This window comes from Crinia signifera, chromosome 7 (genome assembly GCF_055691185.1).
Source record: "Crinia signifera chromosome 7, ASM5569118v1, whole genome shotgun sequence".
NCBI lineage: Eukaryota > Metazoa > Chordata > Amphibia > Anura > Myobatrachidae > Crinia > Crinia signifera.
The window spans coordinates 183239899-183252154 of record NC_139223.1 but is presented as its reverse complement, the minus strand read 5'-3'; the positions used below and the strand labels follow the sequence as shown (position 1 = coordinate 183252154).

Genomic DNA, 12256 nt, shown 5'->3' with positions numbered 1-12256 from the left:
CAAATCTCCCTTCCGCCTGCAGCGAGGTCTGTCTGTGCCCCCCACCACCACAGGAAACCGCTCACTGTCAGCCTGAATGGAGCTACGAGGTTTCCTAAAATAAGAACTTTGAAAAGGAGTCCAAAGGAAAGCTAAAACCAAACCACAATAGAAGTTACAGCCTGACACAGGAGTGATCGTAGCGGCCTTCTGCTTCCAACACCTCCTCTGATAGGAAGGAAAATGCCACATGTAATGAGAGCCGCAGGGCACAGGTACAATAATGCGGTGTAACTAGGCAACGTGCCGGCTACACTCAGACAGTGTGGTGGAAATAACCTACCGTGGAATGTGAGGCAGCATCTGCCTGACCTGTGTGGTAGCAGAATCGTACAAGAGCTATTTCGCTGCTGGTCTGTCTTAAGGTGCGTACACACGGGGGCGATTTTGTGCAAAATCGCGGGAAATATGGTCGCTGAGCGACCATATTGCCCGCAATGGGAGTGTGCACCGGCGATATATCGCCGGGTGCGCGCTCCCGTTTTTGCCCATGTGGTGATCGCAGGAACATGCTCCTGCAACCAGCTGATTTCCACTGCCAGGCTCCCCCGGCTGATTCTTTTTCATCAGCGACCATCTCTGGTCGCTGATGAACAGGAGAAGCTCAGCCATATATTGCTCAGCCATATATCTCCCCGTGTGTACGGGGCTTTACATACCTGTGCTAAAAATAGCATTGTACTACGGATACCATACACTGTATAGCACCAAGTTGACCCTATTTAGGTCGACATGCATTGTGTCCACCATTGAAGGTCGACATCTGAAATAAGTTAACACGGTCAACTGGGTTGGAAGGTTGACACAAGCATTTGGTCAACAGGTTGACATGAGGTTTTCATTTTTTTTTTATAGCAAACCTGTGCCGACAGGCGGTATTTCATGCCCTACCACCTACTACAGCGTGGTGAGAGAATAGTGCCCCGAGCGCAGCGAGGTACCGTGCCTAAAGCATGGCGAGCACAGTGACTCATGTGAGGGGACGCGGTACACTTAGACGGTGTCCAGGTCGACATTCGGGACAAAAAAACCCCCACATGTCGGCCTTACCATTGTCGACCTAATGCTTGTGTTGACATTACAACCCTGTTGATTTTAGCCATGTTGATCTATTTCAGGCGTCGGCCGAAGCCCTGTCAACCTGCAGTGGTCGAACCAATGCATGTCAATCTAAAGATGGTCAACTTAATGGCTCATACCAGGCGAGGCACCCTGGAGTGCAGCAGTTCCTCCTGTTCACTTTGGTCATAACTAATTTGATTTGGTTCTGGATCATGATCGGCAAAACCAGTGCTAGTGGCTGCCAATCATAAAACATGTGGCCTATCAGAAGCACAACTGTACACCAGCACAGAACTGACACTAAGGGCCAGATGCACTGAGCTTCAAAAAGTGATAAAGTGGAGAGTGACAAACAACCAACCAATCAGCTCCTACCTGTCATATTTCAAACCCAACCTGTGACATGTCAGTTAGGAGCCAATTGGCTGCTTGTTTATTACTCTCCATTTTATCACTTTTTGAAGCTGGATACACCTGGCCCTAAATGGTGCGTTCACACTGGGCAATTTTTAACAATATTGCTCCCAGGGGTCGTTAACGAGGATTTCTGCCATCTGAACATGCAGCTCCATACTGGCTAAGTCATCCGCAAAGAGCTGCATATTACTAGACTCTGTGTGTATGCACAATATCATTTATCTGAGGCACTGGAGAGTTCAAGGGAAATTGTTCAGCAATATCTTTCACTGCACACATTGTCTAGTGTGTACGGGCCAATAGGATGACCGCTAAGCAAACTTACTGAATATTTGTTTTCCAAATGTAGAACTAAAAAAAACTATTATTCTAGAGGTGCTGTGACAAAGTGCTGATACTCTAGGGTGCCGTGATTTAAGAAAGTTGGGAACCCATTGCTGTAGAATAGATGGTTACTTTAAAAGAAAGACACTTTCATATAAACCAAAGTACTATTGATAGTCAAAATGCATAGATGGATATGTAGTGTACGTCTGTAATGATTAAGTTACAAATATTCTGCACGGCAGATCTCAATATGATAATCCCATTTTCCATATAGTCTGTTGTGAAATTAATCTTCTACTCTGTGACGTCTTCGCCTAGGTCATGGACACAAGCCACTTGTTCCACTGACACAGATAGCCTCGCAGAACTTTTCCCTTATCATAAACAAGTATTCATACTTCTACAATGATGCTGTACAGATGTGTCCTTTCATATCCTTGCTGCAAAGAGTACGCAGGTTCTCACTAGGCCATAGACTTCAATGGGAGCCGGCCTGCGCCCAGCTCTCATTTACTTTAACAGGACTGGTCTGCGATGCGAATGTTTGCGCCTCAATATTTTGGCATCGCAATTTCCGATACAGCAGGACACATATTTACAACACTAGCAGCTTGTATTTGCTAATTCTGCCTTACTCTAGCAGCCATTTTGCTTACATTGTGCATTAGCTGCTCACTCGATGCTGATCACAAACAGCATTAAAAAAAAAAAAAAAACCTTCCTTCCCAGCTGTGATTTCTTGCTCCTCCACTTCCTGTAAGTGTAAACGATCTGAAGCAGCGCATCACAGCAGCTGTTGTGAGTTACATTTATTACTTATAAAAAAACTTAGACACATATCCATGTATTTTGACTACATCAATAATACTTTTATAGAAAATGCCCTAGATAAATTACCCATTCATGTTGTTTAAAACGCTAGTGTGACTCCTTACGTCAAAGGTGATCCTTTGTCTGGGTCAACGAGGGACACACCTTGGTCTCCGTTTATTTGTGTTCACTCAATAAAACACATCGGGGTCAGAGTGCAAAATACCGCAATGCCAACCCCCTAGCAGCTGTGTATTCTAGAGCAGGCATGTCCGAACTGTGGTCCTCCAGCTGTTGTGAAACTACACATCCCAGCATGCCTTGCCATAGTTTTAGCATCCCCTAATAGCAAAGCTCTGGCAAGGCATGATGGGAGTTGTAGTTTCACAACACCTGGAGGGCCGTCATTTGGACATGCCTGTTCTAATGGATATTTAGTTATTGTAAACATTGGGTTCCTTTTCCCATTTACAAGCTTGGTATTAAGGCCAGCAATTGGACTTCAATAGGCTACGGTGCTTTCATTTAAAAGAAAGCCCATTTAGAGGTCGTGCTAGGCATTAAATGTATGAAATGGTTCCATCGCCATTGCCGTAGAAGAGATTATTCAGCTATAAACATTTCCTAAACTCTCCTTGAGCCCTATATCCTTATCCATGGTGAGGATAAGCCCCGGTCATCGAAGTGACCTCAATACTCTGAAGAATGCAACAGAAACAAACAAGAAAAGAAAAAAAAAAAAAACACACCCACACGAAATTTGGTTCTTTGACCTTCGGGTTTTATTAGACTTATGTGAAATGGATGCGAGGTAGTTAGAAATCTGTCAGAAATAAAAAACAATAAGACCTAGAAGAGAAGAAGGTTTGCCTGATCCCTTTCCTCCGCCTCTACAAGACAAAGATGGCCACTTAGTGGAAAATGGTACTTATCCCCCTTTCCTGCGCTGATGAGACCTCATGTGATAAAAGACAGGAACAATGAGACACTAACCGGGAGCAGATGCATCTAACAGGGATCAGTGACACAATCACATTAGTAAAAACAGATAGAAGGCACAGCAAAAACCTTAACAAGTCCTAGTGACCCAAGGACTAGAGAGCTTCAGGAGGGAAAGGTTTATTCACCCAAAACTAGATTTCATTGTATCCAGGCAAAGTCGGTATAAGTGGTAACCAGTCGAGACTGCTCTATTTGTGAGTTGGCGGTCTCGGACCCCACCACAGAACGCCTGGAGCGATATTAAGCCCCTCCCCTCTTCATTTATTGCTGTAACAGGCACATTTGTCCTACAGATGCTGTGCGCACATTCAGGGCAAGGGCCCACGGAATTAAATTACATATGTACATATGGCTATACTTAGCCACAGAGATAAATAAAAAACACATGGTAACAAAATGACACCGGTACAGCCATATAAAATGTCCCACGCAGACGATGAAGTATAAAGCACAATCAATCCCGTGTGGGGTCACACAACTATAAAAAGTGGTGGGGGAGAGGGGAGGTGATGGGATATGAATGTGTTTGTCCAGGAACCAGAAACAAAGACAAGTAGTCAGGACAACAATAGAGGTGTATCTCTGTCTTCTAAACCACCCCGTGACTTATTTACACTGTACACACCCCAGGGTTATAGTAGACAAGAACGAACCGGTGCCTAAAATCCAGGGACAGCCAGTGCACACACTTCATTACAAGGTCTGTCTGCATGGATTAAAACAAGGTGCAAATCTAACCAATGTTCATGGAAGTCTTCTCCTGTACCAATGACGGAGTTCCTTGGAGCAGTAGGGGGCGCTCACGGGTGCCATGTCACAAATGGGACTGAAATGCATCTATGAACAATACCATGTCCGGCCCCAGGCTGCACATCTCTATGTTCAATAATTACTTTTTAAAAATGGACCCCTTCCACCTCTGTCGCGCCCCTGGCTGGATCAGTCCTACTTGGTGCTACGCTTAGATGATGCAGTCTTCATATTCCTGTGTATTAAAGGCATTGGCTCTCAGGATCTCCAGTGAATTCACAAGTATCAGAGTTCCTGTGAGATGCTTCCACCTCTTGGTGATGGGGCTACGCATTTTATCCAGCCCTGTGTGTAACTCCTGGATGACGTCCCGGTAACTGTCCCCAATCTGAGAGCTCCACGTGAGGAGAAAGTCATAGGCTGGTTTCCACATGGCCTGCAATAGAAAGAATGTGACAGTTAGTAAGACCTAGAACCGAGTAAGGGGGAACTAAACCGCTGTTCTGGGCTAGTTTCATACCGCAACATTCCATTCCTAAGAAAGCATGCATGCGTAATAGAGTTACATAGGAGGACATAATTAGCATTTGCCCCCGCAGTACAGTGTCAGCAGGCTCTCGGATGCCATAAAGAAGATACCTTGTTTGTGAAGATGGAGAATAGGGGTAATGAGTGAATTTCAAGCGCTGAAGCAACCCGGTAAGTTGTTCCAGACACAAAAGCACTTGCTTTTATGCTTTACTGAATCTGGCCATAAGTCATAACATAGTACGGTGGGGTGACTGTGAAATTGGAGGAGTACTGTGTTTCCATCCAGAGAACGATTATAATTAACTGAATGACTATTATAGCCAATAAAGTCATTTTATAGCACCTCCTGCCTCAGAAGACATATGGCGGTGTGCAATTTATTAGACGCAATGCCTGTATGTTTCATAGCTTTCATGAGTCTGACCACAGACAGACTGTAAAACAGTTTTGCAAAGCAATGAGGACTTTTCATGCACTACGCAGGGATTCTAGGTCCTCTATTGAAAAACATTTGGTAGGTAAATTTTGTGTTTAGAAGGCAGCAGCCTTAGACTCTTCAGTGGTTTAATTTGGCCTCCTATGACCCTTTTAAACAAAGCTAATTTCCTGGGTCAAGCTTATTGACAGGTTGAATCGGGTCAGGTCTCAGTGTAAATGGGCCCCTTAAAAACAACCTGGGTCCAAAGACCCAGTAATCCAAACTGGGAAATGTTGCGGGTGGAACACAAGTTCTACCCCTGTTCAGGAGCAGTGTAAATGGGTTACCTGGGTCATCTGACCAGGGACCACTTTACATCAATGGGAGAGCCCATACCTCCCGACCACAGCTTCCTGCGGTCAGTCCGGAGGTTGGGAGAGGGCCTGCTGTCTGCTGTACTAGGAATACAGCAGTGGTGCTGAGGAGCAGGTGAATGGATGCCTGTGTGCGGCGTCCATTCACCTCACAGAGGGCCAGATGTACTAAGCTTGAAAAGTGATAAAATGGAGAGTGATAAACTACCAGCCAATCATCTCCTATTTGCCATGTCACAGGCTGGGTTTGAAAAATGACAGGTAGGAGCTGATTGGCTGGTTGTTTGTCACTCTCCACTTTATCACTTTTTGAAGCTTGATACATCTGGCCCAGAGTGAGGCTGGGGGCAGCCTAGCAGCTTTCCTGAGTGTTGGGCTTGCCCCCAGCATGGCATAGGCACTGCGGGGGTCCCGGCGAGCGGATTTCCCAATGCTTGGAGAGGATATCATCTTCAAGCGCCGGCATTGAAGACATTGCACCTGTGTGCATTGTGAATGGTGCCAACTCGGGAATATCCTGGGTTCGCACTGCAATAAATAGGCGCTGTGCCCTGGCTCTGCCCTCCACTCCATGCTGATCGTTCTTACCTCACTATCCAGGAGCCCATTTTTGTCGCGATGGGGTGCTTCATAACCATCCATTTGCGGTCTCGATACTTTTGCCAGTTTCTCTGCAAGCTCCCTCCAGCGCTGAGCGACTTCAACCGCCGTCGTGAGCAATACAAAGTCCTGAATCAGGCGGACCACCAGACCTTGGCAGTCCATCTTCAGCAAAGCCTAGAAGGAGCGGAGAGTTGGGATCAGTTACTACTGGCCTTGTCTGCTCCACAGAGTTACGGAGTCCATAAATATATTTATACCTTATGGTAGAATAGGGAAATTACCCAAATTATACACTGCATATGCTCTATATTACTACTAGGGTCATGTGCGGCATCTGTAGGTTATTTCATTATGTGTTAAACAAAAAATGTTCACCATCATTTAAACAATATGGGCAGACTATCCCGAAGCCGGGTCGACCCAGGATGCAAGCGCCTGATGTTTTCCACCTGTGCATGCATCCAAGTCACACTGCGCATACATCCCATTGCAAGGCAGAGCGATCTAGTTTTGGTGGTTACCGCAGGGAGGTATGGGAGTAAGTGCAGGGTACCCAGAGGCTGGGGGGTGTTGCAGTCAGTGCAATGGTGTCTTTAGATGCAGTTGCTGACGCACGCTGCCAATGGGTGGGTGCAATCAGCTAATGCAAATGACGGTGCATCATTTTCATCATGTACAACTAGCCTCCTTTCGTATTTTATCACATACATCTTACTCTTTTCCGTGTTAAACAGCCCCTTCTAGTGGTGCGACTCTGTATTGGTTTTGCAACGGTTTCCATTAAATAGAAATATTAATTGCTAAACAAGGTGAATAAGACACACAAGCAGTTTCTGCTGATTAAAATGAGATGTTGCATGTCTAGATTTAGGGCCAGATGTATCAAGCTTCAAAAAGTGATAAAATGGGAGAGTGATTAACAACCAGCTCCTACCTGTCCTTTTTCAAACCCAGACTGTAACATGGCAGTTAGGAGCCAATTGGCTGGTTGATTATCACCTTTTGAAGCTGACCATGTGCAGGATTGCTTTATTTGGGAACGAAATGCTATGTGACACGGTTTTCCAGGAAAACAAACTCATGTTCCATTTTGTTATTTGCATCCATTTTGTTATACTCTAGCTTTTTGGTCGGACAGGGCGCCGGGGGGCGGTCCGGGCCCTGCCGTCACACTTGTGGGCAGTCCCTGGCCGCCAACGTCACAAAAGGGGCATGCCCGGGCCGCGATGTCATGAAAAGGGGCGGCCCATCCGACGCCATTACTAAAGGGGCGTGCCCGGCCGGCACAGTCAGTACAGGGGGTGGGCCCGGCCCCGCCGAAGGTGCCGTGATGCCGTCACTACAGGGACGAAGGTGCCGTGATGCCGGGGAAGTTCCGGGCATCGCCGTCTAAGGCGGCACTGGCCTTCCCCGTGCAAGCAGTTGGGGCAGGCACCAGGGCGCATTTTGCCCTTTAAAAACAGCCTAGCGGGAACACTATATGCAGATACAGCGGCAGTCACACGACGAATATAGACATGCCGCATATCCTGTAAGGCTACGGTTTACAAATAAAACCCTATTTAACGGGAAAAAAGGTCACAAAAATGGCTAACACTACAGAGTCACATGGAGCTCATGCGTTATGTAGAACACTACTTGTATCGCATGGAGGAGAGATGCATGTGGACACACCTGTATGTCCTAGGTCTTATACAATGCTACAAAACCTCTTGTGGATTGCAGAGATTGGCCTTGCATTTATATTGTCAACAGGTTTGCTGGTTTCATTGATTACATAAAATGCTATATGCAATGCTCAGGCTACTGCTACACACCAGCAAAATGTTCTACCACACTTAAAAACACAGCTTAACTCACAATACAAGTACAAAAAGAATCTGTAACCCTGATATTTGCAGTTAGGGGTTTATCTTACCGAAACAAGCTCTTTCTGGAAGGATTTCCTCTCCTTGCCCTCATTGTTGTTGCACTCCTCCTTCAGTTTCTCCAGTACGGACGCCACCTTCTCAGGCTCACTGTCCAGTTCCACCCGGCAGAAATAGGAAAGAGGAAGATTTCCATAACTAAGGGCGTCGGCAAAGGATCTCCAGCTGCCAATGTTCTCCATCAGTAGTGTCCTCACTGAGGCATAGATATAGGTCAGGAATTTGCAAGGGCGCAGGATCTGTTCTAGCAGGGTGTTCGTAGTCAACTCCGGGCCCGAGAAATAGCTTGGTTTCACTTTCCCTACTACCAGCACATTCTTGGCATGAACCAGGCCCACTTTCCCCTGGTAATAACCGATGTACCACTCTTTTGTCCACAGCTGCCCCTTGAATCGGATCTTCTCCTCGCTCAGGAGAGCTACCACATCTCCCTTCTTGTACTCCAGAAGATACGCGTTTTTACTTTGTCGCATAACAGTCTTTAGTAGCTTCCCATATTTCAGGTTGGTTACTGGTCTGTCCTGAAATGTTGGGTATTTACAGGTTACTGCCAGAGGAGACAAGACTATCTTCCCAATTTCTTTCTTCTTCAGAAACCTTCTTGGTCCTGTAGATTTAAGTCCAGTTTTTGGAGGGGGCTGTGGAGTTTGTACACAGTACTGCGACAGGATGTTACCCAACTCATCTCTAATCTGCACCCGAAGAGTGAAATCCGAAAGCTGTGCAGGATCAAGGCAGCTGATGGGAAAAATTAACCGGCTAACTTTGCCCAGCTTAAGTTGGAACCCTCGCACCATCTTGCCCTGGTCACCAGCCTCCACCCGATAATTTGTCATGTTGGAAAAAAGGCAAAGCTGAAGATCCTGAGGCCTGGGAAGTACAAACTGCTGCTTTCCCCAGAGCTGTAAGGACACTGGTGCCGTCCCATAAGCCTGCTGGCATACCTCATTGACCAAAAGGATCTTTGGGGCACAGTCATGACCAAATATGGCAACCACAGCCTTGAAGGATGGATGTATGTGTTTGGGGCCATAAAGTCCAACTGTAACCTTTTTGTTAATATAGTCCCACACGGTGGAAGGTGGCACAACACCCTGGGCTTGTGCCACCATAACAACATACATAACCGGCTCCAAATTGTCCAGCTTCACTTGAACATTGTCCCCGTATGTATAAGCATGTGGCAACATGGTGTAAGGGCCCTCTTTTGCATCACTCCGCAAGCACTTTAACGACACCATGCTTGCAATAGGTAAATTACTGCGCAGTTCTGCGGAGACCTTTACCTCCAAAGTGAGGCAGCTCTGCACCTCCATATTGCTAAGTTTTATTTCCAGGACAGGGCTTACCGTGGTACACCGGTCATTGTTGAGTTCCAATGGAGGATCAAGCATGGCTTTCAGGGAGATCTGCTGCGTCTCACCAGGAGCAACATGTTTCTCTGGAACATGTATACTTATATTTGTGTCCGGGAGCTGCACGGCACCCCCCGAGCTGTTTAGCCTACAGACAATGCTTGTCTCCACAGGCTGAGTCTGACCCCAGCCAGGGTTCTGGCCTAACAAGTCCAGATCATGGCAGGACCGGGCCAGCTTACGGTGATTGAGCCAGGCAATCCTGAAATCTTCCCGGCTCTGGAACTGCTCAGGAGCTGGGGACTTGAGACCAGCAAAAAAGCTGCCCGTGGCTGGACTATCAGACTTTGCCTGGAGGATCGACAGCTCGGAGAGGCTGTAGGAACGCTTGCTCCGGAAGAATGGATTGTCCCTCCTTACAGGTGCCGGCTCTTCCACCACATCCTTCTGGTTGGCATGAGAGAACAGATCTAAGAACACATCAGCACTCGTTTCCGTAGAGCTTGTGGAAGAAGGAGCAAATGGGTCAAATAGGAGTAAATCCACTGAATTCCCAGAATCTGGAAGAATCCTTTGCGGTGTTATTACAGGCCCATTCAAAAAGGGGTTTGAGGCAGCAGGCCGCAAGAAGGGGTTATTCGTTTTGACCGTGTTCTGGTTGAGGAAGTCAGTCCAATCACCTAAGAGATCCAGCTCTTTCACACCCTCATCAACACTTTCCAGCAGTCCATCAATCATACCACTGTCACTAAGGCAGGAGTCCCGATAGTTGAGGGGTTGCACATAGGCAGACGGTATGTAGCCCATTTCTGTTGTGTTGTGTGCATACCACCAGTCACCTCCGGATGTATCTAGTACGTAGAGGTGTTCTCCTTTGCAAAATTTAAGGGTGGTGAAGTTGCTGGGGCAATAATCCTTGATAGCTACAACCTCCTTTACATTCTCCAGGGATGTAGGACTATCAATGCGCAGGGAGCTTGGTGACAGAACTAAAAAGGGCGAAAAAAGAAAAAAATTTAAATTAGCAATACCACCAGGCAAAGTTACACAATGAAACTACAAAACAGTGACAGTTAGGGGCAAATTTACCAAGATTAGATTTACCAAGTTGCCCATAGCAATCAATTCTACTACTTATTTCTTTAGCAGCTTCTACAAAACAATAGATATAATCTAAGAGGTTGCTACGGGCAACATCCCATCTTCAATAGAACTCCCATCTTCATATATTTACTCCTAGGGTCACATTTAGCAGATACTTGCTGCATTTTCTAGATCTTTTTAGATAAGGGATGGTCAAACACTTTAAGTGGAACCTGTTTACTGTAATCTTTGCAAAGTGTTTCTGGAAATACAAGTCAGTGCTGGATACATCGCTGCAAAAGGGTAGTAGCCAGAAGATTAGATAACATGACAACTTTCAGCGTCTGTCCCGTGATGAAGGAAATGAAGACAATACTAACATAGATATTTGGCATCACTGACTGCCATCAAGTATACATATAAGGGGGGGGGGGGGGGGGGGTGTCAATACATTTATCAAAGGGTGAGGTGCCAGAATGGGTTTCAAACAGCATGAGAGAACTCCAAAAGGCACAGGTGGGTGGGGGAATAAGATCAGAGAGAACATGGGCCCTTATTCTAGTTGATTCGTACGGATGCGTATTTCGGACAGGAACCGAGTGTTCCTCGCTCGAGTGGATCCGCCTACCTTACGGATCGCTCACACCGTCCGAATGCGGTAAGACGCAGAGCGAATGGACCGTGAGTGGATGTTTCATGTGAACTCCTCCCCCATCTGTGGGAACCTCCCCCATCCTCCGATGGTCGCCGACCATTGAATGATGGACCGAGCGGTCAGGCAGCACCGAATGCTCCAGACCACTCTGACATTTTTCCGTATAAAAGCAGGGATATGGGCGGGCAGCTGGCATCCGGCTATGTCATATGTCCGCCCCCACATGTGCGTCACGGCCGCATTACCATACGTACGCCCAGCGGTTTAATGGGAACACCCATGAAACGCGGGGCGTACGCATATGGTAATGACCCCAAACATCCCTTCACGCCCCTCTACACCCCCTGCTTGGATGGTTCCGACCGATCATTTTCATCGTGTTCAGATGTGCGAGGTTTTGCACATGTGCAGAAACGCCTCTGCACATGCGCAAACAGCAAACAGCGGCTGTCTGACCGCACAAGCAGAGGTCCGACTCAATTAGAATAAGGGCCATGGAGTGGATAAGGAAGAAAGTGGAGCTGGCTAGCAACGCAACAAATGACAGGCCAAAAACACTAGTATAAAATAAATGAGTTAGTGCTTTTACTAAGGTTTAAGCAGATATAGAAGAAGACACAAGGGGAGGGGAGAGAGAGAAAAAAGAAAAGAAGATAGTTAGATTATATCGGAGTTAATTCCAATTTTATTTTAGCATCAACAACATTTCGACATGAAACGGTTGCGTATGAGCCACACCCATCTTGTAGTCCATGCACCTGGACTGTCCGCCCAAAAACTGGATAGCTGGGAGGTGCATAATAACACAAAAACCTGGGTCTAACGTGGGTAAATGAACACGGTTTCAAGCCAGATCACAACGTATAGAAACCCCATTAACACCGTAGGCTGGACCCAGGTTA

At 46.6% G+C, this 12256-nt stretch overlaps 1 protein-coding gene across 1 annotated transcript in view; it reads right to left on the bottom strand.

Moving 5' to 3' along the window:
* Window positions 1–3414: 3414 nt before the first annotated feature.
* The window catches only part of SH3BP4 (SH3 domain binding protein 4), a 34684-nt gene continuing 25842 nt past the window's right edge, over window positions 3415–12256 (bottom strand). Inside the window, exons 3-5 of the mRNA XM_083154581.1 lie at window positions 8252–10605; window positions 6319–6507; window positions 3415–4843 (exon numbers count right to left, since the gene is read on the bottom strand). Of these exons, the coding sequence (XP_083010707.1) occupies window positions 4619–4843; window positions 6319–6507; window positions 8252–10605 (2768 nt within the window). The 3' untranslated portion in view covers window positions 3415–4618. The remainder of the gene's footprint in view (window positions 4844–6318; window positions 6508–8251; window positions 10606–12256) is intronic.